This window comes from Podarcis raffonei, chromosome 13 (assembly GCF_027172205.1).
Source record: "Podarcis raffonei isolate rPodRaf1 chromosome 13, rPodRaf1.pri, whole genome shotgun sequence".
Lineage (NCBI taxonomy): Eukaryota > Metazoa > Chordata > Lepidosauria > Squamata > Lacertidae > Podarcis > Podarcis raffonei.
This window is the reverse complement of record NC_070614.1, coordinates 38,377,281-38,402,590: the sequence shown is the minus strand read 5'-3', so window position 1 is coordinate 38,402,590 and position 25,310 is coordinate 38,377,281. Positions and strand designations below refer to the sequence as shown.

At 44.5% G+C, this 25,310-nt stretch overlaps 1 protein-coding gene across 1 annotated transcript; it reads right to left on the bottom strand.

The window, feature by feature from the left end:
• Positions 1–6,210: 6,210 nt before the first annotated feature.
• UBE2S (ubiquitin conjugating enzyme E2 S) lies at positions 6,211–18,712 on the bottom strand. Its single transcript, XM_053362619.1, has 4 exons — positions 18,284–18,712; positions 12,138–12,285; positions 8,714–8,904; positions 6,211–6,743 (listed from the first exon to the last, which is right to left on the bottom strand). The coding sequence occupies exons 1-4, from the start codon at positions 18,284–18,286 to the stop codon at positions 6,453–6,455; spliced, it is 633 nt and encodes a 210-aa protein (XP_053218594.1). The 5' UTR covers positions 18,287–18,712; the 3' UTR covers positions 6,211–6,452.
• Between the last annotated feature and the right edge of the window lie 6,598 nt (positions 18,713–25,310).

Sequence of the window (25,310 nt, the reverse complement as noted above, 5' to 3'; positions counted from 1 at the left end):
TGCATGAATTTATCCCATCCACTTTAAAGCTAAACTGGCAGTGGTGACTGCTACATCTTGTTGCAAAGACTTGCTTCTTTTTGTCACTCCTGAATCTCCCAACGGTTCAGCTTCCATTGGATCACCCCAGCTTCTAGCAATAGCAGAGAGGAAGAAAAAACCGTCCGCAACAAGCTCTTTGAACCTCACATCCTGATGTTCCCTGTGTACATGGATTGCTGACAGGCCTCTGGCCACACACTTGAAATCATTCCTCAGCACATTCTGGGGATTTTCATTATAGGGGCTTCTCCACCCCAGAACAGGTCTCCAGCGTCAATAAGGAATTAGTTGTCTCAAGCAATTCTGCAGCTGAAGCTGTTCCCCAATATTGCCAAGACCAGAGGGCAGGAAAATCTTCCCCTTCTAGATTTATACAGTTGTACCTTGGTTTACAAACATAATCCATTCCGGAAGTCCGTTTTAAAACCAAAGCGTTCTTAAACCAAGGTGTGCTTTCCCATAGCAGCGGGGGACTCAATTTACAAATGGAACACACTCAACAGGAAGCAGAACATGTTCTGCTTCCAAGGCAAAGTTCACAAACCAAAACACCTACTTCAGGGTTTGCAGCATTCTTAATCCAAGTTGTTCATAAGCTAAGCTGTTCTTAAACCAAGGTACCACTGTACTTGGCACATAGCGGGTAAAGGCACACCAGAAAAGTACCAAATCCCAATTCTCTAGCTCCCCTTACTCCTATTTTCAGAGAACTCAGGAGTCTTGGCATCCATCTTCTCCCCTGCCCACTTTAACCCTGCAGACACTGGCTTCCAGGATCCCTTTAGGTTGCCATTTAAAAAAGAAAAAGCCCTCCCATACACGACACAGTGAAATTTAGTATATTATTCTTTTCCTAGCAGGGAGGTGCCAGGACAACTTTCACCTGCAAACGCTACCTTCTCTTCTGCCTTCTGTTAAATGTGCAGGAGCAGGGCCGCTAAAAGAAGGCACACCCATCAAGTTGTCATTAGATTCCTCTCTCTTTTTAAGCCCTCCTAGCTGAATCCACAGGATATAGCTTTGCCTGTTGGATTTCTGTCTTAAATCACTCATTAAAAGCCTTGGGATGGTGTCTAGGAGCAATGTTGGCCTAGGAAACGCAAAAGTCCAGGTTTTCCTTGTCTTTCATTCTTGGAGAAGGCCAAGCCAAAGCATCGTCATTTACTCCAACAGGGACATTGAAAACCATCTCCTGAGAAGCTATTTCTGATGCCATACAAATAAGCTTTTCTTTTTCCCCTCAGAGAGAAATCCACTAAATAAGGTAAGCAGAGGGAAAGGGGAGGTCACACAGCACCCACAGCCGTGTGTCCAACTACCATTTTTATGGGGTGGAGGGAGGGAATCCAAAATCCCTTCATGACAACCAACCCAAACATAACAAAATAGTGAGCAAACTTCTGCGTCCACACAATTCATCAGGCTGGATGTTTAGCAAGGCAAAAGTGGGATGAGGTAAAACAGCTGGCTTGCTATTGCAGCTGTAATGCCTGCATGGGTCCCAAGTTCATTTGTGTTGTATAATCTTAAGAGGAGGGTTGTGGCCTGTGAAGAGTGCCTGCCGACAGAATTTACCACTACAACAACAGTGCTTCTAACTCAATTTGTTCCTTCCAGAGCTTTACTTTGGCCCAATGATTAGGAAGAGGGCTGGGGCTGGGGAGAGGAAGCGGGGTTATATAACCAGTCTCTTTCCCCGCTCTCTTGCTCCCTGGAGTTTTAACCACAAGCCAGTTAGTGCTGATCTGCACTAATCCCCATGTGGAAAGGATGCTGTAAATATGGTTGTAAGGAGCTTGTGATAATCAGCTGGACACTAGAAGCAGGTGATGCTGCTGCTGTTGGAAAGAGCCCCTCTCCAGCTCTGAAATTTCGCTTCTCCCCCACCCCCAGCATATTGTGCAAAACCAACCAGGTGGCAGTAAAGACCTTGCTAAAAATTACAAGGAATCAGCACAAAACCAATTACGAAAACACAGAAAGAGCTAAACCGGTAAGATGAAAACAGCACTCAATCCCCCGCTTCTTGCTTTGAACATGGCAAAGTAGTGCCACCTGGTGGGCAGAATGGAAAATGGCACCAACAATCCCTGTATCTGAAGTGGCAGTTTAATTTCTAAACCAAGGCAGGCAAAGCTCAAATATAGCTTCAAGCCAGGCCAAACTATGCCATTGCTACTAGATTTCAGATACGTGGGAGTTTTTCGTGATTCCTCAGTGCTGGAAGGCATACTCTGCACATGCTCAGATACACGTTATGCCTTATCTTGTGCCAAAGGCCTGAGGCCTATCGCTGAAAATAAGCTAAATACTAGCTCAACTGAGTCAGGAAAAGAAAGAAAGAACAAATGTTGTGTCAAACTTCCAGGCAGAAGAGGATGGGTTGTGGAGCATCTGCCTTGTACACAGAAAATCCCAATTTCAATCACGAGTGTCTCTAGGTAGATTTTGGAGACTTCTGACCAATACAATGGAAAGTTGTTGCCAGTCAGTGTAGAGATGGAACAATGGTCTGACTCTGTTTAAGGATGCTTCTCCAGAATCCCTGATTTAGCCACCCAAATTTAACGAAAACACACAATGGGTGGGGTGGGCAAAAGGGGCCAAGATCCAGGAATTCAAGACTTGTGGTTCTTTGCAGTCAAGTCTAAGAGGGATAAGAGGTGGGAAACTGGGAATTAAGGCTGTCAGGTTCAAAGTCAGAGAACATGGATGCTTTTAAATCCCCTGCTGCAGGCAGGACCCTAGGCAACCACAGCTTCCCTTGCCCATTCCTCTCCCAAACAATTATCCACCAGGGACCCCTATTAACTGTGTGCCATGTAGCAAGGTGGCGAGAATGGATGACAGGGCCTGAGAGGGAACAGGCAGGATACATTTCTCATCGTGGGGAAATTTATAAGTGTGTGAATATTCTCCAGCTTTGAATTAAGACAACTATTAACTAGAACAGCCCTTACACAACTAACCAATGAAGCAAGCTATTTCAGGACAGATCCAAAAATCTGCAAAGTTAAGTTTTCACCTTTATCCATCTGTCCAATGAGAGCCGGTCCTACCATTAGGTCAACCGGGGTGGCCACCTCAGGCAGATTTTTTGAGCATCTCAAAAGGACAGTAAATTGTCCGTTATTTATTACTGTATTTTTGCTGCCAAGTTGCGGGGAGAGGCTCATATTGGATTGTCAGCCTTAGATGCCAAAATTAACTTGACTGTCCTGGATGACCCGGTGCCTTGATTTGGGTGACAGTAGGGAGCAGGGTTGGGACCGTTTGTTGCTCTGTCTTCAGGCAGCAAAATGTCCTGGGCCAGCTCTGGAAAATCTGTGCATAAAGCAAAATTTATACACAGGAAACTTGCCAAGTGTGGTGAGGGAACGGCACACTACCCCCAGGCAATTCTCCTTCATGTGTTGAGAAGCCTACACCTCTAGGGTAGGGCTCATCCAAAGGAACTTGGCTAAAACACACGAAACAGGAAGATAATCAAGGACAGTGCTGCCCTCCGCTGGTTCAGTATATTCCTACATCCAAAATGCAGTCCTGCCCAGAATCCTTCCCACAATGGCCAAGTATGTTTCTGAGAAGCCCACAAGCAGGACACTGGGGCAACAGCTCTCTTCCCATTACTGCTCCAAAGCAAATGGAAATTCAGAGGTTCAGACTACAAATCTGGAGGTAGAATAGCTAGTCATCTCAGTATCAGCTTTACCTACCATGAATTTTTCTAATCCACTTTTAAGTCACTTAAATTAGTGGCAGTCGTATCTTGTGGCCGTGAATGCCAGTTAACTGTGACTATCTGAAGTACTTCCTCTCATCCTGGATTTTCAGTTTCGCTGGATTTCCCTGGAGAAAAGCATCTGCCCACCTTTACTAAGATTTTGTCCCCACTGCTATTCTTACGCTGTATTCTTATTTTTTGTGTTTACATCTTTTTTATATAAAAAAAATCAAGCCACCTAGAGGACTCTGGTAATGGGGGCAGCATAGGCATGCCAAAAATAAATGCCCATTACACCAAACTGAAAAGCTCCCAATATTGCTTTTCCGCATGGAGAGGTGCTCCAGCCAGTGACCATTTCAGTTGTTCAGCTTTCAGTGTTGCATTATAAGACTGGTTTTCAGCCTCATTTCAGGAACTTTTTATATTCATACCTCCAAATCAAGCTTACCCAAGAGTTCATCAGATTACTTAATTTGCCATACAGCTTTATGTGCTCAGCTAATGTTTATGCAGGTTAGCAGATGAACCTAGTTTGAATTGGCAGAATGACTTATCTGTGATCTGCATTTGGTGACAAACCATTTAGAGAGTTCACCAAGTGCTTTGACTTTTCCCAACTAAACAAAGTTTGAAACCAAGTCCAAAAGGACGACATCGACTCACACTGAAACATTCCTGTCTGGTACCAAGTTGCCTTAAGGACTATCTATGCCTATATAAACTTGCATCACAATTCAGATCAGGTTCAAGGACCCTGTTTGCTGTCCCACCAACACATGAAGTTGAAAGGACAAGTGCCAGAAACAGGGCCTTCCTGTTGGTGGCGCCAGGCTTTCTCGTTCTTGTCCTTCTCTTGAAGACTTATTTCAACAAAGGCTTTTAGTGCAGTTTTAAGACGTTTCAGAGCCCCTACTTGGCAACAGGTGTTTGTCGATCGTTTTAGATTGTTGAACTGCAACTGAATTGTAACTTTATTGCTTTTCTGTTTTTAATTTTGTACACCACTCTGCACCATGTCTTTTAGAAAAGCGGTATATTCAAAAAATATTTAAAATATTTATATACTGCCTCTCAGGTGAACCTCAAAATGTCTTTACACGAAAATATTTCAAATAAACATTATTAAAAATTATTTAATAAAATAGTAAATATAAGCTACAGAGGAAAAACTACGGAGGAAGAAAAACACTTCTAAAAAGCCAGATCTGTTTTCCCCCTAGCCCTGTTGTGGCAATTGTGGGAGGGAAGACAGTTGTTAACGTTCTGTGTGCACAAAGAAGCACACACCATGCGGTATAGCCCATGAGAAATGTGTGTGCACATTAGCATACAAGGAACTGTGGAGACCTGTCAAACCAAACAGCCCCTTGACTGCCTGCCACTGTGCCAAGCCAGAGGGTGCACCACAAGGCCCTTAAAAAAACCATGTGGGCTACCTTATGCTGCTGGCATGTTGTGTGCTGCTGAGTGGGTGTGTGTGTGTGTGTGTGTGTGTGTGTGTGTGTGTGTGTGTGTAAACTACAGAACTGGGTAAGGACAACCGTACTAGTATTGTCCCAAGCTGCACCTGCCTTTTTATGACACAAATGCATACAATTGGGACACTGATGGAGGGAGAAGAAATTCACATGTTCCATTAAATCACCTAAGTACTTGCCAGCTAATGTGTGGAACAGCTCAGATGCCCCTCGTGTCATAGCAAATCCCAGCATTCATCACCTCGTCCCACATCAAGGTAGCTTAACAGCGGTGCCATAGGACAGTTTAAGGGGTCACGGTGGTAAGGGATGCAGAGACCAGTATTTTGAATGAGTGAATTCATTTGGACACAGAGGGAGCTCACTCTGCTCGGCTGACTTGCCTTAAGAACTCCCTTGTTGGGTCAAAGGCCAAAGGCCTGAAAAGCAGCTAACCAGATGTTCCCAGGAAAGCCCATGGCCACCCCAACATACTGCCTCTAAACAGAGGTCACATTTAGCTTGCATGGCTAGCACACACATCGAAAGACCCTTCTTTGCTTAGATTTGCCTAGCTTCCTTTCGAAAACAAACAACTAAGTTAGTGGTCAAAACCACAACTCGGAGCAATGAATTCCTGAATTATGTGTTGTGCAGAGAAACATTCTCGTTATCCTTCATCAACCAATTTCAGCAAAGTAATCCTGAAGTCCAACAGTAAAGAATCCTCTTTCCCTTTACCTGCTCCTCACGGTTCACAATCTTATCTACCTCTATAAAGTCTCTTCTTTGATATCTCCCCCCCCCCTTAAACCGCAAAGCAGCAACCTCTTTTTAAAGCCCTCCGTCAAAAAGGAAGATGCTCCCCCATTTCCGATCCTCTTATTTCGATGCTCCTCTGCGCTTCTATTAACATCCTTTTTAACGGTAAGGGCAGAGCATTCTCAACGTGGGCCGCTGGTTTTAGATGATGGCACAACCAAACATTAAGAGCCTTCTTAAGAAAAAAAAGGCATTTAATAGATTTTCCTGCTTTTATAATTTAAATAACTTAAAGACGGAAAAGAAGAAAAATCTGACAAGGGCGAGACAGACTTGGACTGCAGCCTCAACGTGAAGGTGGGAGAGGAAGAGAGAGGAGAAATGGAGAATGTACTTGTGGAACCCCAACGCCCACCACACCCACCCACCCTGTGCGCCAGACCCCACCCCGTCCCCGCTGGCCCCTAAAGCCGCCGGAGAGCTCGCTTCTTGTCGGTCTTCTTCTTGGAGGCCAGTTTCTTGTCCCTGTCGCCTGCATGTTTCTTAGCCATGGGGCCTTCCCCCGAGGCACCGGCCGAAGAAGAGCAAGGCTCGGCAGGGTCCTTGGTGCGCAGGCCAGACGAAGGCTGGGCATGGATCTCCGTCAGGAGGCGGGCCCGGGAGGCATATTCCTCATAGTTCTCCAGCAGGAGGCGCCCTGCTTCCTCGTTCAGGGCCGATTCTGGATTGGGATGGATCAGCAAACACTTGATGGTCTAGGAAGGGAACAAGGAGCGAGGGCAGTCAGAACCAGGGGAAGGCGAGACATTATCAGAGTGTCAGGCAGACGGCCTTCTTGGCAGTGGTGCCCACCCTGCGGAACAGCCTCCCACCAGCTGTCAAGGAAATAAACAACTATCTGACTTTTAGAAGACATATGAAGGCTGCCCTGTTTAGGGAAGTTTTTAATGATTGATCTTTTATTGTGCTTTTTATATCCGGTTAGAAGCCACCCAGAGTGGCTGGGGAGGCCCTGGCAGATGGGCAGGGTATAAGTAATAAATTTATTATTATTATTATTATTATTATTATTATTATAGGGAAAGAATCCAGCGAGCTCTGCCATCGGCCAGCCAAACAAGGGCGTCTCAGGAAGTTGTGCCCAGTCCCTCCCAGGAATAGCAGCAGGATAGGAGGAAGACCAGCATGATCTCAGCCACTGCTTGGCTGCTGCTTCCCTCTGCCCCAGCAATAAATCTGCTTCACGAACCGGTTGTCTTTGGACTGCTAAAGTGAGGAGAAAGATGCACTGATCCCTGTCAGCAGTCAGTGGGTCACAAGCTGCTAGGCACCCTTTCACACATTGCCTGGATTTATTTTTATTTATTTATTCCATTTATATATACAACCTTTGTCTTCCAAGGAGGTCAATGTGATGTACAAGGTTCTCCTTCTCCCCATTTCATTCTCACAACAACCTTGTGAGGTAGGTTAGGCTAAGAGCTTCATGGCTGAGTGGGGATTTGAACCCTGGTCTCCCAGGTCACAGTCCAGCACTCTAACCATTATACCACACTGGCTGCCTTCCCCAATGTGGTGCTCTCCTGATGTTTCATACTGCAGCTCCCTTTGGCCCCACCAGCTGACATGGCCAGCAGTTGGGGCTGATAGAAACTGTAGACAAAAATTTCTGGAGGGCATCAAGCTGAGGAAGGCTCTTTTCACGTGCTGTAAGTTGCCCTTTGGAAATCATTCAGTCCTAGAGATGGGGCATAACTCTGAAGCAGAGTTCAGAGTTCTGCCTGCGGAAGCTTCTCACTCTCAGCCCGACACCAGATTCAGATTAAAAAGTGGAGCCAGGAACAAGGTACTCTATTATCACCTCGGTACAGATATGTGCTTGTGAAAAAGGAGTGTTGCTGGTTTAAAAGTGCCTGTCAAAAGCTCAAAGCTTGTGGGAAGTGAATGCATTAGAGAAAAGGCTAAGGAAGCAGCAAGCAACCTTCCTGATGTGCAAGCGTTTTACTAGCAGGGATATTATAAGTGGATGATTTCAAAGCAAGATTCTTCTCTCATACATTCTGAGGCAGAACAGACAACAGGAACTGTCCTGCATTGCAGTCTGTTTTTTTATTTAGTCACCATGATGGAGAGCTGCAATTCAAATCCAGGAAAAAGCAGCTAATATTCTGGGGCCCCAGGACCAGCAAAATACTGTGGCGTTATCTATTCCTAGCTCCTACAGAGTCCTATCTCTGTTGCTTCAAAAGTTACCTAACTTAAAGATTGGAAAGATGGTAGAAAACTTAGACAGGAGCAAGTTTTTATTGGCTGCTAACTAAGGTGTTTTTAACTTACGGTACTCGTCACCTCCCTTTTAACTGATTCATTAAATTTAAATACTTCAACATACTGCCAAAATATTAAGAGAGTTGCCTATCCATTTGCAGGGGAAGAACCCATAAGAAAATTGTCATATTTCCAATGACAGGGGCAAACCATGGCTCAGAGGCGAGACACGGTTTGCATGCAGTTCAATCTCTGGTATTGCCAGTTGAAAGGATCTTAGGCATCAGGCAAAAGAAATGTATCTGCCTACTTGAAACCCTGTCACACCAATGCCAGAAAGTACTGGATGATAAGTCTGACCAGGTGAATTAACAATATTAACAATTTTGGGTTACACCCCAATTCAGGCCCCAAACATACCATTTTGGGATGTAACCCAGTAAAAACCACCACTCACCAGCAGGACATGTCGGATGCCCAGTTCCGCTTTCCAGTCCTTCTTGAGGACGTTGACGCAGATCTCGCCATTGGCCCCCACGTTGGGGTGGAATATTTTGGTCAGGAAGTAGCCTTTGGGTGGGCTGGCTGGAAAGTCTTTGCCGAGGATGAGCTTCATGCGGAAGAGGCCACCGGAATATGGGGTACCCTCTGCAGCAGGAACAGGAGAAGGGTTGTCTCAGCAATACCGCAGGATGGCATCTCCCACTCATTGTACCCCACACATGGTTTAAACCACAGCTCAGTTATCTCTGATGTCCAGCTAACTATTTTGCTTTTTTGGCTGCCTGATCCCAAGGAGTGCTCCTTTTCCCATATGACCACTTTTCCATTTTTTGAGAACGCCAATATGGCCTCCTCTAGATTCCATCTTCTACGGCAGCCATGATGATCCACAAGACCTTGGGAGCTAAAAAAGATGCTGGCCAAGCTATTGGTACCTGAGTGTTGTTTTATGATGTGGTTGGTGCTCTGTACCACGTTGGGAACAAATTATTTTGTAAAAATTTGTATACCGCCCTATACCCGCAGGTCTCAGGGTGGTTCACAAGGTAAAATCATGATATAAAACCACAGAATACATAATCAAAATAAAAACAAGAACAATCCAATAACTCCCCCCTCTCAAGCACATTATAGGTAAGGGACCCAAGGACAGTTAAGTTTAGTCAAAGGAGATTACGTGGTATGGCACGCATCTCTGCTTTCAGGCCGAGGGAACCGGTGTTTGTCTACAGACAGTGTTCCAGGTCATGTGACCAGCATGACTAAACCGCTACTGGTGCACGGAGGACCGTGATGAGTGCCAGAGCGCATGGAAATGCATTTACCTTCCCACTGCAGTGGTACCTATTTATCTACTTGTACTGGTGTGCTTTCGAACTGCTAGGTTGGAAGGAGCTGGGACAGAGCAACGGGAGCTCACTACATCGGGCGGATTCGAACTGCCAACCTTATGATCAACAAGCTCAGTGGTTTAGACCACAGCATTATAACACCCCCCAACAAATGATATGCCTTGTCAAAGACTGTGGAATTTTCACTGAAAAGAAGGGAAACGTAATTTGAATCCTGAATTATTATTTTCTTGGACAGTGTTCTGAGGCAACAATGGTTGATGATGATATTATCATCATCCTCACGTCTCTGGATTAGCAGAACTTTCTCCTATTACCATTGAATATGTACTTTTATTCCTGATTCAGCCCTGCTTAAATTCAGAGAAAACCTCTGTTCTTCTTTTCATGTATTGTATCTGAAGTCCCAGAACTTAATAACATTGATCCAGTATTTGTGAGTTGGCATGTTCTGTGTTCCTTATTTATTTATTTATTTTTAATTAAACTGGAATGTAGTGATTAATAGAAAAGCATAGCAAGTATCATAAACCACAGGATATGGGATGAAAGAGGGTTATAAAACATGAAATGGGAACTGCAGGAGTGACGTGAATGATGCCTTTCAATGCTATTTGGTGGCTGCCTAAGTATACACAATAAACTCAGGGAATAGAGGTTTATCTTTTAGAACGCTCTGGTTGATCACAAGACAAAACAAGATAACATTTTAAAAGTTAATAATTTAACTTTTAGTTTTTAAGTTTATATAGGCCCAGATGAAATTATGAGTGTGTTATATTAAAACGCAAAACGTTTCCGTTTTCCCATTTTATTTTTGGTGTGGTTTTATTGCTAGAAAACAGACATTATATGGTCTTCCTGTGGAAACTGAGAACTTGGTATTTCAAGAGAACTGAATCTTCTCTTCAGTTAAGAGAGAATGTCCCAAATGTTAGATAAAGCCCACCATACCTCTGTTACATTAGAGAACTCTTCTCTCTCTGAAACATCACGTTTAGAGATACTGTAGAAGATTCCACTTTGGGCAATGAGGTTGAGAAATCAGATAGACAGAGTACAAAAGAGATACAAAAAAGTTTCAAGGTTCCTCTTGGTCTCAACAATATTTACAACCCAACTGTGATAAGGAAGGATTCTTAGTGTACAAGGAGGAAAAAGAGAAGAAGCAATCCAGAATTTTGGGATTGTAATTATAAATTAATGAAAGGCTAATTTTTAATAAGGCGTATTATTATTCACGTGTGTGTAACTGAAGGAAACAAACTAGAGTGTACCCTAATTTTGCTTCCTTTTTAGAATTATTTAGCCCAGTTTTGCTTTTTCTCCAGCAACTCCTCCTGAATACTGAAGGCTTGCTGACCTTTTTTTTTTAAAGGAGCTAAATAGTAAGTCTGGTCCCCCCCTTTTTTTCTTTTAGCCTTCACCTCAAGCCCTTTTCTGGGGCAAGTTTGCCTACTTGCAAGGCAGATATTTTTACTCCTCTCAGCACAAGCTTCACATGGGCTAGATTTTTCTTTTCCCTTTTAATTTCCAGTTTGGGGCTCAAGAATTCATTCACCAGTTGAAAACAGTGGACCTCAACTTTGGTAGATATGGACCCTCCTGAACATTTCTTAGAACCAGGGGTGGGAAAGGGGTTAATTTGGTTTTATTGCTAGAAGTCTGAAAGTATATGGTCGGGCTGTGGAAACTGAGAACTTGGTATTCCTAGAGAATTGAAACTTCTCTTCTACTAAAAGAGAGAACACTGGCCCAATGGGCTGTCTCCAATGTTAGACCCATTGATATTGATGGGCATAATCAACACAGGCCCGTTAATTTCAACACATCTACTCAGAGTATAATTTAACTGGATACACCCCAATAGTCCTGACCTCCTGTATTCCACTTCAGTGTTATGTCTGCACTGAGCCACGGTTCAAGGCTGCATCTTGGTTCCAGAGCTTCCCTCCGCCTACAAGACGCCCCCCCCCACTGTCTTATTTCTAATCACAAGGTTAGATTATATAAAAGGTTTCGCCACTCGCGCAGATGCTCAAAATGATGTCATGCGCATGCGCAGAAGCGGCAAATCGCGACCCGTGCACACACGGGTTGTGTTTTGCTCATGTTGTGAACTGGGCTCCGGAACAGATCCCGTTCGCAACCAGAGGTACCACTGTAAATACCTGCACGCTATAAGCAGCACAAAGGTATCTGGATTCCCTCACAGGAGGTGCGGAAGAGAGCGCCTTTCCCCATCCTGGAAGCAGGTGATGGGAACAAGCTCTCCTGGACAACATAGGAATATTGATGGGAAGCTAAATTTACGCCTCCTGTGGAGAAGAACCCCACAACCCCTTAAAAGAGTCACCCTTCCATTCTTGCTTGGACAATGCCACCTGGCACTGTTGCCCTTTTCACAACAACCCATAAGCTAGAGCTCTGCTGTACTTGATGCAGGTACAGCCCTCTGCCTTCTAACCACATGGTTTTTTTAAAATAAAGAGTCTCGGAAAGCAAACCCCACGTGCCCCTTCTTACCAGGTCCTTCAATGGTAACTTGCACATCTGTGATGTCCTCCTCATTAGGGAATACTTTGATGCCTTCAGGTGGGTCTGAGGTCAGAGTGGAGACTTCCCTGTAGACCAGCCGAATCACGTGGGGAGGCAAATTTTCTACATTGGAATTCTGCAGGACAGAAAGGGTGGGAGAGGGAAAAGCAAAGAAGAATATGGTTCTTAGCTGAAATACAGTCCCTGCGTGGAACTGCCACCCGCTGCTCTTGAAGGAGGCAGGGCTGACCAAAATTGGGAGTGACAATGTGCTGCAGAATGCCTGAAAAGTTGCATAGAGGGTGACCAACAGATCTACCCAAGAGCCTCCAGCAACACAGAACAGGAAGGCCAGCTGTAGGCACTAGTAATACTCAGATTTACTTGGGGGAGGGAATGGGAAGGAAAGCATAGTGCATGTAAAAGGTGCTTACTTGGGTCAAACAATGTTCCAATGCCTTGGAACACACACACACCTGTGGAGAAACACCACCATCCAAAATAAGCCTCCACTTCCTAGTCTTCTCCCAGCAAAGTCAGTGAATCATTAAATAGCTACAGTACTTGCTTTCCAAGGCATGTCACTGGAACACTGTCTTCTGCCAGCATGCCACTAGAAATGCTTACTCCTAAGTAATCTCACAAGAACCTGCCAATTCAAGCAGCAACGCGGTCTGCTTCCTATGTTTACTCACAAGTAGGCTCCCTGAAAGCCGTTTCATGCAGCAGGTTGATGACAAAACATAGGATCCATTTCAAAATGCACTTTCTTCTAATTAACTCTCACTCACCAAGAATTATGCGTGTCTTATTTTTAAAGTAATTTTTTGTTGATGAGCCCCTGACTGCAAAACCCAAAGACGGTCTAATTTCTCTCCACTAAAAACCATGTACCGTATTTTTCGCCCCATAGGGCGCACCGGCCCATAAGGCGCATCTAGTTTTTTGGGGGGGAAATAAAGAAAACAAATTATTTTCCCCCCCCTCAAGGCGCGAGGCTGGGGAAGCCCAAGTTTCCCCCAACCCCAGCCCCCAGAACAGGCTGCTCTCCGCAAGCCCTCCCGCGGCTTGCGCAGAGCTACCCGAAGCCCCGGCGCGACTGCTGAGCACGCCGGGGCTTCGGGATAAGAGGCAGCGCTGTGCAAGCCGGGGGAGGGCTCCCACAGCTTGCGCAGAGCTACCCGAAGCCCCGGCGCGACTGCTCAGCGCGATGGGGCTTCGGGATAAGAGGCAGCACTGCGCTCCTGCGGGCTCCCAAGGCTTGCGGATAGCTTCCTGAAGCCTGGAGAGTGAGAGGGGTCGTGCGCACCGACGCCTCTCGCTCTCCAGGCTTCAGCGAAAGCCTGCATTCACCCCATAGGATGCACACACATTTCCCCTTCATTTTTGGAGGGGGAAAAGTGCGTCCTATAGGGCGAAAAATACGGTACCTCTAGCCTGAAAAGACACACCCACACACAGACTCAGTGAGAGAGAGATCCAAGGCAAAACAGCACAAATTAAAATGGACTTTTGAACAGCCACTCACCACATGACAAGCCAGAACCAGGGATGCTTTATAAACTGGAAGAACCCTTTTTAAAATTAAAATTAACACTATATATATATATATATATATGCGTGCATAAGCTCATGGGTAACTACACTGTATACAGAGTCTTCGTTGCAAGGCAGAAATAAACACATATGGGAAGAGTAACATGAAGACACACCCATCCCAAATAGCAAAGGCGCATCAAATTAGACAGAGTAAAAGAAAAAGAAACAGCTTGTTTGCAAAAATTGATTTATCTTGTTTCATTTATCAATTGCTTCCAAAGGGATCAGAAGCCCAATGGTAAGTATTTTAAAGCAATATTACATCCCTCATAGCGGCAATTCTTGAAAGCACAGGCACAATTCCTCCTCAAAACTGCCTGAGTGGAACTTCCAGGGCTGAGGAAGGAAGGGATGGGAAGCGCTCGCAGTCCTTTGGTGGAGCACAAACTCTCATAACTGTCAAGACAACAAGGCTAGATGTATTACGAAGAGCCAAAGTCACATTGGCTCAAGAATCCCAGCATTCAAAAGTACTAATTGGTGGGGACAGTGTCAAATCCTACTTAAAACCCTTCCACCCCCAAGGCAAATGCTGCTACTTGAGAAAAGCCAATGTGGATGAGTGTGGTACAGAGGACAGGGAGGGCTATATTAGGATCAGAGAGGCAAGTTCAGTCACAAAGCCCACTGCGTGACCTTGGGCCGATCACACACTCTCAGAACAACCTACTTCACAGTTTAATTGTGAGGGTAAAACAGGGGACAGTGAAATACAAGAATCATGGGCACAGCCCTTGAACTCCTTGAAGAAGAGGCAAGAGCAAAATGTAATAATGGATTGAGAAAATACACTAGCAAGGTAGCTTTCACAGCAAAAGTTGAATCTGACTTCTCGAAAGCCTGCTGCCAATATTGCAGCACAGCTTTCAAACACAACAAATCTGGAGTGGCTGGGCTTTTTCTAACCCTCTTTTGCACACACGGGTTTGTATGTTTTTAATTTCAGGTGAGAAACGGGGGTGAAAGCAAGCAGAGACACACACAAATTAAGCAGATACCTGAATGACAGTTTTCTTTGGGGCTGTTCAGATGGTGTGTGACCCCCAACTCAAATGAGGTAGCCAGAAAGAGATGGGGAGCAGGCCTCAGGCCTACAGTTTCCCAATTCACTCTCCTCACTTACTAAGCCAATGGACAAAGGCAAGGGATTCCATGATTGTTCAAAGCAGAGATTAAATCTGGCAAAGCAGAGGAGATTCCCCATTCAAACAAACACAGGATCTCTTGGTCTGTTAGTCACTTTTTCAGTGTGTGTGTGTGATAGTGAATGAGTGAGTGAGTGAGTGAGTGAGTGAGTGAAATAGAGAGAAAGAAAACACAGGAGAAGGCAAGTCTGCTCTCACCTTTCACCCCCCCATAATCCTGAGAACACCTCATCTAAACAGCCCCCCCAATTGCTATTTATTTATATTTTGACACCTGTCAACTGTAGATCCTCATTTGTACTGTCAGAAGGAATTAAGTGGCCTGCATTGCCAGCAAATATTGACACACAAAAGCAGGACAACTGCGAAGGAAGAAAACCTTTTGAACTTAGGTTACGCAAAGTCTTTAGGCAAGGAATGCCTTAACTTTTCCCTCAGACACAATGTGTATTTGTGGGTGTACAATTTTTGTTACTTGTCATTTCTACAAACACTCCACCTCAGTTCAACATCATAGGGTGGCTATTTGCAGCCTCTGCTTCTCAGACCAATTCTGCACACACCCTAAAGGTGCCCACATACGTCTTCCAGAGTGCTAAAGGGGTTGCCCACTTGCCATTTTAAAAGGAGCAAGCTGACCTAGCTTCCAACATGCACCAGCTCTCCCTGGGGAGTTCTTTCCCATCTCTCTCTCTCTGACTCCAATAGAAACTAAGTTTTACTACTGTAGCGTACATAGACACAAAAGCATGTAGCCCAAAACTGAAAAATAAACAATTTGGGTCACAGTCTAACTCAGACTCTCTATCAATCTTGCACCCTCAGATTATGTTGGACTAGCTAGCAGGACCAGTGGCCAGGGATGATTTTAGTCCAACAACACCTGGGGACCTAAAGTTGTGAAAGGCTAGTCTAATTAGTTAACTACATCCACAGCCTCCTCTACCAGAAGTACAGAGGAGGCCACATTTAAACAGGACACTCCACAATACCATTTCTGATCACTTCTGGATCAAAGCAATGTGTCCCATGTTGCTGGATGTTTTTTTCTTGGGATCCTCCAAAGCTAACAAAAATCAGATTCCATGCCAGGCTCACTCTAATGGAAGTTAAAACACAAAGTCACCAACAGTGGGAAGGCTTCCCCCAAAGGGCATTTCAAGAGTAAGGATGCCAAATGGCAAAAATGCATCACCCTTGACTATAAAGGAAGACATCAGAAGAGGCATCCTAGCATCTCTTTGGAGTAACTGTAAAATAAAGTACCAACATCAAGAGCTTACAGATAAAAAACACACTGACAAGGAGAAAAATATTACACACCACTACGTATGGCTTTGTACATAGAACATTTTCATTTCGTCCATAAAAGTCATTACTTCTGCTTAAGTTACAATCAACGTGCTTAACCTCCACTGACACACACATATACTATGTGTTGAGAAACGTCTAATGGTTTTTGATTGATTACAAAAAAATAAAGTTATCATGGAAGCTCAGCCCTTCCCTGCACACAAAACTGCTGCCTGTGTGTAAACCATCTGCGGGGGGTGGGGTTGGGGAAGAGGAGAGAACACTGCTTGCCAAGGATTCGTCCCATGAGAAAGAGTTTACAATTAAACACATCTGAAAGCATGTAAGAGGTCAAAGGACTGCGCAGGTCTCAAATACAAAATGAAAATTTAAAAACATGTATGCAGCACTGCACATAGAAACATATACCCAAGGGAACCAAAGGCCTAGACTGGAACAAATCAAGACAAAAGGTTTTTAAAAGGCTAACCAACTTTATAGACCTTAAAGCAGTACTCTTACAACTGAGTAGAAGAGTTTGCAAACATGGAGGATTTTGCTTTGAGAGAAAGGGGGAGCAGGAGAAGACAAACTGTTCAGAGTACTGCTGTATCTTCCTAAATCCTCATACTACGAAAGAATAAAACTACTCAGAAAGCAAACTCTAGATGCCTCCCAATACAATCCTATATGTTTATTCAGGAGCAAGTCTCATGGTGTTCAATGCCCAGGATTCCAGCTTAATAAAGAATGTCTGAGATATGTTTCCCCATATGTAAAAAGAACAATCCACCTTTTCTATTATGTATTATTTTGTATAAGTGATTACTTTCTGTGTTTGCAGCAAGGAATAAGCCTTTAGCCCTGCACCTGGAAATCAAACAAAATACAAGGTATTTTGGAAGGCACTGGAAAGAAATACATTCTTTCTTTCCCTTATAAATCAAACAATATAAAATATGCCTCAACAAATATGATCCAAACAGGGAATGTAATTAAATTCTAGAAAAGCAAAGGTGGCTATTATCAAAATGCATTATTTACCCTGTAAGGAATCTATTGTCCCAAATAAATATCTGAGGATTTTTTAAAGACCTTGATACTCTCAATAATGTGTGTTTTTCATATGGATCATGCATCAAGGATGCCACAGTTCACACATCCAAGAAAGGAAACAGGAGGAGCAAAGTTGTAACAAAGGATGGAAAATATTGTGGCAAGTGGGGAATTAAGTTTTTTTCAAGTTTGACTTCCAGTGTGGGTAACTGCCCACCCCTCTTATACAAAAATTATTCCTCCCATAAACACTTATAAAACCCTAATGAAGTCGGACATTTTAAACCAGGGATGGAGAACCTGCGGCCCTCCAGCTGTTGACTCCAACTCCCATCATCCCCAGTCAACATGGCCAATGGTCAGAGATGGTGGCAGTAGGAGTCCAATAACAGCTTCCCCACCCTGCTTAATTTAGACAAATACTCAGAGAAACTGGCATCACTACATCTGTTATACTTGCACCTCCATTTTTAAATGCCTTTCCAGTGTACTCATTCCACACCAAAGAATATGGGCCTCTTTAACCATATTATAAGATGAGTTCCTTTAGGAATTGAGAAGCTCCTTCTGAATGTTTCACTTTCTCTTCATATTTCATCAGTAGCTCCTCTATTAGGATTCCTCCTCTATCATGACACCCCTAAGCCTGGCACTAGATCAGGAAATTCCACCCTTTCTCTACACCAGGACTTCAACAGGCTTCTCACCACACGCGCCACAAACACTGACATATATCCAATGCTAAATCCAACTATCTTATTCCCACACAGAACCCCACTCCCAGATCCCTTCCCCAAAACAAAACTATAACCTTGGAACCCAGCTGAAAACAGGCAGTCAAAGGTTTCACTCCATACTCCTGGATTTTGCCTACAGGCACACAAATATGAACAGATCCCCATGTTAACCATCCCTTGAACCTTAGATCAGTATTGTGCAGTAAAGTCACATGCCACCAATCCCAACCAAGTTCTGGTAGGTCCCAGAACCAAGGAGAAAACTTCAAATTAGGCATGGGCAAACGAGCCAAAAGCCACTCACCATTGTGTAGGGTCTGCACAGAGGATTGTAGAACAGCACAACCTTTAGAGGGCTCACATACGCACCTTAGTCTACACCTAAAATATCGTGCGCCTACTCCTAACCTGGGTCAGGAGCCCCCTACCCCTATTGAGAAAACACTAGATACTAGGGTTTAAGAAGTTCCACCTTTCCCATGCATTTACGGGGGGGAAACCAGATGTTCCCCCCACCCTCCTCCTTCTCCACGCTGTTACCAACTCGCTTATGCCACCCTCACTTTAATGAGGGTGGCCGGTGCCCAGCAAACGTTTTTATAACCCTCGGCCAAAGCCAGCCACACCCCTTTGGAACCCCAACCGCCCAATCAGGCCCGTTAGAACGGAGGGGGTCCGTTCCTCCCCCCTCCCTTCTCGGGTGCTCTCCTCGCGGAGAGCCGTTGACAACCAATGTCCGCGACGGCCGGCAGCCAATGAGGAGAGGCGTAGTGGAGAGGCGGCGCTATAGTGCCTGATTGGACGGATTTGAATACGAACGTTTGGTGAAAGCGGCGTTTAAAGGGACGATAGTTTGTTTATCTGCTAACGGTTGCGGGAAGAAACTGGGTGGGGGCGAATTTCAAATCCTTCGATTGACGCGCCGTTTCGCCAATAGAATGTGAGAGTGCGCGAGAGACGCGGCTCGGAGAAATAGTAACTTGACGTAGCGATGTAGCCAATAGGCGACGAAAAAGTGTCTGGCTGAGGGGAAAGCTCTGCCTCCGGTTCTTCCTTATTCAAACAAAGCGGGCAGGTTCCTAATTGGCCAAATGAGAAAAGTAAACCCGCCCAACTGACGACAGGAAGCAGCTAATTAGGGCTGAATAAGTTAAATATATTTCGTCTAATAATTATGCATAATGACGGGATACACTAAGAAGCGGGTGGGGCTTAACAGGGGAAATGACTGCTCGGGCGACCAGTTCGAGATGTTCTCAACCATCCTGTTCTCAATAATGTTCATGAACACACACACTTGGCAGCTGCCATTAGCTCCATCTATGAAGGAACTTCCTTCTCACTGGAAACGTCGTTAAACTGCAACTGCTCTCTGAAGGCGTTCATGATTAAGTCTGCAAACCTATGTTCACTTACTTGGGAGTTAAGCCTCGTTGATTTTTTTTAAAATAATATTTATTAAAGTTTCAAAAAGTTACAAAAATGTGAAAGAAAAAGAGAAAAAGAGAAAAAAAAGAAACAGAATACAAAATACAGAAAAATAAGAACAATTAAAAACATTTCCATCTTTCCATGTCTTGTCTTTCATTTACTTATTTCCCTGACCTCCTCACGCCTCCCTTTTTTGTATTCTAGTTCAATTAAATGTTTCAGCAAATCCTTTCCAGCTTGGTTTTTATCCTAATAGTTTATCTTAATGTATTATGGTTTTACATTCTCGTCTTTCAGCATTTAAAAAATCAATTTTTACCTAATCTTTTATATCCTTTCTGCTAAAACCACATTACTTCATTCCAACATCCTTCTAACATTCCTGGATTTTACAATGTTTCTGTAGATAAACTTTAAATTTTTTCCAATCTTCTTCTACCGACTCTTCACCTTGGTCTCGGATTCTGCCAGACATCTCCGCCAGTTCCATATAGTCCATCACTTTCATCTGCCATTCTTCCCTGGTGGGTAGATCTTGTGTCTTCCAATACTTTGCGATGAGTATTCTTGCTGCTGTTGTTGCATACATAAAAAAATTTCTATCCTTCTTTGACACCAATTGGCCGACCATGCCCAGGAGAAAGGCCTCTGGTTTCTTCTGAAAGGTATATTTAAATACCTTTTTCATTTCATTGTAGATCATCTCCCAGAAGGTCTTAATCCTTGGGCACGTCCACCAAAGGTGAAAGAATGTACCTTCAGTCTCTTTACATTTCCAACATTTATTATCAGGCAAATGATAGATTTTTGCAAGCTTGACTGGTGTTATGTACCACCTGTATATCATTTTCATTATATTCTCTCTTAAGGCATTACATGCCGTAAACTTAATACCTGTGGTCCATAACTGTTCCCAGTCAGCTATCATAATATTATGTCCAACATCTTGTGCCCATTTAATCATAGCTGATTTCACCGTTTCATCCTGAGTGTTCCATTTCAACAGCAAGTTATACATTCTTGACAAATTCTTAGTTTTAGGATCTAACAATTCTGTTTCCAATTTTGATTTCTCCACCTGAAACCCAATTTTCTTATCCAAATTATAAACCTCCATTATTTGATAATAATGAAGCCAATCCCATGCTTTGTTTTTTAGTTTTTCAAAACTCTGCAGCTTTAATCTGTCTCCTTCTTGTTCCAATATCTCCCAATATTTCGGCCAATTGGCCTCCATATTGAGCTTTTTCAGAGCCTTTGCTTCCATTGGTGACAACCACCTTGGACTTTTGTTTTCAAGCAAATCCTTATATCTTATCCAGACATTAAACAGTGCTTTCCTGGCAATATGGTTTTTAAACGCTTTATGTGCTTTGACCTTATCATACCACAAATATGCATGCCAACCAAATACATTATTGAACCCTTCCAAATCCAATACATCAGTATTTTCAAGAAGTAGCCATTCCTTCAGCCAACAAAATGCGGCTGACTCATAATAAAGCTTAAGGTCTGGCAGGGCAAATCCACCCCTTTCTTTAGCATCAGTTAGTATTTTAAATTTTATTCGGGGCTAAGCCTCGTTGATTGTAATAGGGTTCACTTCTGAGTAGACAGAGAGAGAATCAGCACAAAGGTTTACCTTGGCTTAAAAGGGAACACCACCTCAATGGCCATGTTGCCATATCAGTTGCTGAAGATAATACAAGTGGGCAGTGCAGCAGCTGCAACTTTTTTGCCCCGGGTGAAGCCCCCACAGAGGCTGCCAGCCTGAGTGGAAAGCATAATGCTGGTGGTCGACAAAAGAGGCTTAAAGACTCTCTCAAGGCAAATCTTTTAAAATGTAATATAAACTCCAACAACTGGGAAACACTGGCCTGCAAGTGCTCCTGTTGGAGAACAGCTTTTACCAAAGGTGTTGTGGGCTTTGAAGCTTGAATGTGGGATGAATGGGAGAAACATGCTAAGAGGAAAGCACGCTTGGCAAACCCTCACCATGATCAACTCCTGCCCAGAAACCTATGTGCCCACTGTGGAAGGACGTGTTGATCCAAAATTGGCCTCCACAGTCACTTATGGACTCATTGCTAAGATAATCTTACTCAGCTATGAGTGATTGCCAAAGAGGAAGGCGTATGCAAATGCACATGGGTGGGTGTGCCAAACTGGGTCTTTGACCTGAGTAAAATAAAACCTAGTTTCACCCCTGCAAGTGGGAATAGTTGCTTTTACTTTAAGTATCCTGCTTGTGGGCTTCCCAGAGGTGTATAGTTGCGACTCTATGAGAACAGAATGGACTAGGTGCACTTTTGATCTGATTCCCACAAGGGTCTTCTTAGTGCCCATCCACACTGCTGAATGTTATGGATTGTGTGCCCCTTGTGCATCCTTTAATTCCCCCTCGAGAGCAGGGCTCCCCCCTTTTATTTATTCCACTTTTTGTGTGTTTAATTGTTATTTATTGAATGTGTTAACACAAAATACATAAAAACCAGAACAGAACAATAACCTCCTCCCCCACAAACACATTTAGAAAAATATAGGTTGTTAATCCACCAAAGGCATGGTTGAAGAGGAACGTTTCTCCCTGGTGCTTAAAGGTGTATAATGAAGGTGCCAGGCAAGCCTCCCTGGGGAGAGCATTCCACAAACGGAGCCGCTGCAGAAAAGGCCCGTTCTTGTTTTGCCACCCTCCAGACTTCTTGTGGAGGAGGCACATGAAAAAAGGCCTTAGATGATGATTGCATGTTTTTTTGTGCATAAATGTAAAGCTACCATTTTGCCTTCACTGCATAAGGACACTTTTTACCAGTAGAATACAGCATTATCAGATTTCCAGACTCTGTTCAAGGTTCTGGTTTTGATCTATAAAGCCTTGTTTACTTATTAAATTTATAGCCTGCCCTTTTTCCTGAAATAGCACAGGTGGGCCACCTCTTCCCATACAAACACGCCTGGACCCTGGGGTCCACATCAGAACCCCTTTTCTGGGCACCCATGGAAGGTGAAGTGGGGCAGCCACATTCCCCTAAGCTGCAGCCACATTGCTCATTGGGAACTGCTATGATTTGCAGAGAAGAAAACCTGAGTTGTTACATTTCTTAGCTAGCAAATTTTGCTTTTCCATGGCTAACAGCAGATGGGGTCCATGGAGGAGGAGAAGGGATAGACCCCTTTTCCGCCATGCTATGGTCCTGCTGAAGGGGCAAGTTTGAGAGGCACCAGCACCATATGCATTTTAAAAGCACATAGTAGGAGTTTGCTTCAGGGATGCATCACATTGGTCCTCCAGGTGTTGCTGGAGCCATTTTAGGAAAACCACTCCCCCCCCCATAGTGATGTTAAGCTTTTTGAGCTGTTTCCGCTGCTTTTCCCATCGCGTTGCCATACACCCGGGTTTCACCTGACATTTTGCTGATTCAGCAAACATTTCCCGATGCCGTTTTTACACCCAAAAACCAGGACATGTCAGGAAATATGGCAAGCCTTCGCTTGACTCTCATCAGCTAGCATGGCCAATAGTCAGGGATGGTGGGAGTTGGCTGTGTGGTCTAAACCACTGAGCCTCTTGGGCTTGCTGATCGGAAGGTCGGTGGTTCGAATCCCTGCGACGGGGTGAGCTCCCGTTGCTTTGTCCCAGCTCCTGCCAACCTAGCAGTTCGAAAGCACACCAGTGCAAGTAGATAAATAGGTACCGCTGTGGCGGAAAGGTAAATGGCGTTTCCGTGCGCTCTGGCACTCATTACTGTCCTTCGTGCGCCAGTAATGGTTTAGTCATGCTGACCACATGACCCAGAAAGCTATCTGTGGACAAACACGGGCCCCTCGGCCTGAAAGCAAGATGAGTGCCGCAACCCCATAGTTGCCTTTGAGTGGACTTAACCGTCCAGGGGTCCTTTACCTTTTTACTTTTACCTTTAGTCCACCAACATCTGAAGGCACACAAGTTCCTTGCCACTGGCCTACTTCCTTGTGAGTGATTCCTGTGAAGCCCTTTGTATGTGTGAACTAGAAATGTTTTAAAAGCAAGTAGTGTTGGGGGTGGGGCACTGGAACAAAAATAAATGAAAGTAGGAACTAGGTTGCGGATTGTAGCAAATGTTACTCAGTGCTATGCTCACTTCACTACTTAATAGTCATGAATGCAATTCAAGAGGGGTTGATGTCCTGGGATGCAATAGCAGCCATTGCCAAGAGTCCCTTTGCTTAGCTAGCAGAAAGAGCATCCACTTGTGGCCTTGAAAGTGATTGCATTGGGCGGAATGTGGAAGGATGCTGCAGGCTACACTGGAGACCCCATGAGGCCTAATCAATCCTTGCCCTTCTATCTGACAGCCCTGCTATAATAAAGTAAGCTTGAATGTTAATGAATTACTAGGGAGGGGGGTGATCCCCAGCACAGCATGAGCTGAGATTAGCTGCTGAAGAATACTAATGAGGTGATATATGCAAATTGCTTGCTTAGGGAGATAATCTTGAATGTGAATGAGGTGTGTAGATAGATATTAACTCAACCAGTCATATTTGAAGCAGGGGAGATAATCTCAAATATTAACGGTGCTTAATACAGAACTGACAGCAGCATGCTTTAGCTGGGGTTGATGTTTCAACATACTGGCCTTTTTTCCTTCTTCAGATGGTTGACAGGGAACTTTCAAATTCTGTAAAATGTTTGAAATAAATGTTAAATAACATGTACTGGTACTTCTCAACATGTCTCTGTCGTTGATCCACACAAGGATTAAATCTGGTTGCTGCAGTATTGCTTCCCCAGGCTGGTGGTCAATTCATTTTCAGATCTTTCATTTGCTCAGCATCCTTCCCCCCACCCCTTCTTCTGCATGTTTTATAAGCGGGCGGAGCAGGGGGGGGACACCCACAATGAAAGGCAAAGCTGTGTGTGTGTGTGTGTGTGTGTGTGTGTGTGTGTGTGTGTGTTTGGTGGGGTGTTTTGTTTTTAGTATGTATGTCTCAATTTGAACACAATATCTTTCCTAGAGCTGGTGTAGAGCAGCTGCAGTCCTAACCCTAGTTACCCAGGAGTAAACCCCATTGAATTCAACAGGACTCACTTCTGAGCAGGATCGTGCTATAAAGTATTAGGTTTGGATGTGAAAAAAATCAGCTTCAAATCGCTGCTCAGCTGTGAATCTCTCATAATGGTTCTTATCCTGAACCTACTGCAGCAATATTGTTATGCGGCTAAAACACTGTCCTTTGGTGCTGGTAAAACAGGTCGGATATACATAAATCACTGGGAACATAGTTGACTTTTTTGCTGCTGTGGAGGAGCACAATAACCTTCTAGGCTAGCCATATGCCAGAGGCAGAGCAAGGAATGGAAACGTTTCCTTTGTACAATAGGCTAGTTTCTACTCCTTCAGCTCTCTCTCCTCCATCCAGACAAGCAAGAGACCTTATCGGGAGCTCAAGGGCACATTCCAGCCAGGTACAAATACTCAAGGAGGGTGTGAAGCATGTGGAGGTGTGTCTGGGGAGAATTCTGAGGGCCAGGTAGAGAAGCCTGGAGGGCCACATCCTCTGTCCCAGGCCTGAAGTTTTCCACTCCTGGTTTGGAACAAGATTTATATCTACCTAATAAACAGGGACGCGGGTGGCGCTGTGGGTAAAAGCCTCAGCGCCTAGGGCTTGCCGATCGAAAGGTCGGCAGTTCGAATCCCCGCGGCGGGGTGCGCTCCCGCTGCTCGGTCCCAGCGCCTGCCAACCTAGCAGTTCGAAAGCACCCCCGGGTGCAAGTAGATAAATAGGGACCGCTTACCAGCGGGAAGGTAAACGGCGTTCCGTGTGCTGCGCTGGCTCGCCAGATGCAGCTTTGTCACGCTGGCCACATGACCCGGAAGTGTCTCCGGACAGCGCTGGCCCCCGGCCTCTTGAGTGAG

Coding starts and splice junctions, on each gene's coding strand:
- UBE2S (XM_053362619.1), bottom strand. Junction 8,905..12,137: donor AGTTACCATTGAAGGACCTG/GTAAGAAGGGGC, acceptor TTCCTGCTGCAG/AGGGTACCCCATATTCCGGT. Junction 6,744..8,713: donor GCATCCGACATGTCCTGCTG/GTGAGTGGTGGT, acceptor TTCCCTTCCTAG/ACCATCAAGTGTTTGCTGAT.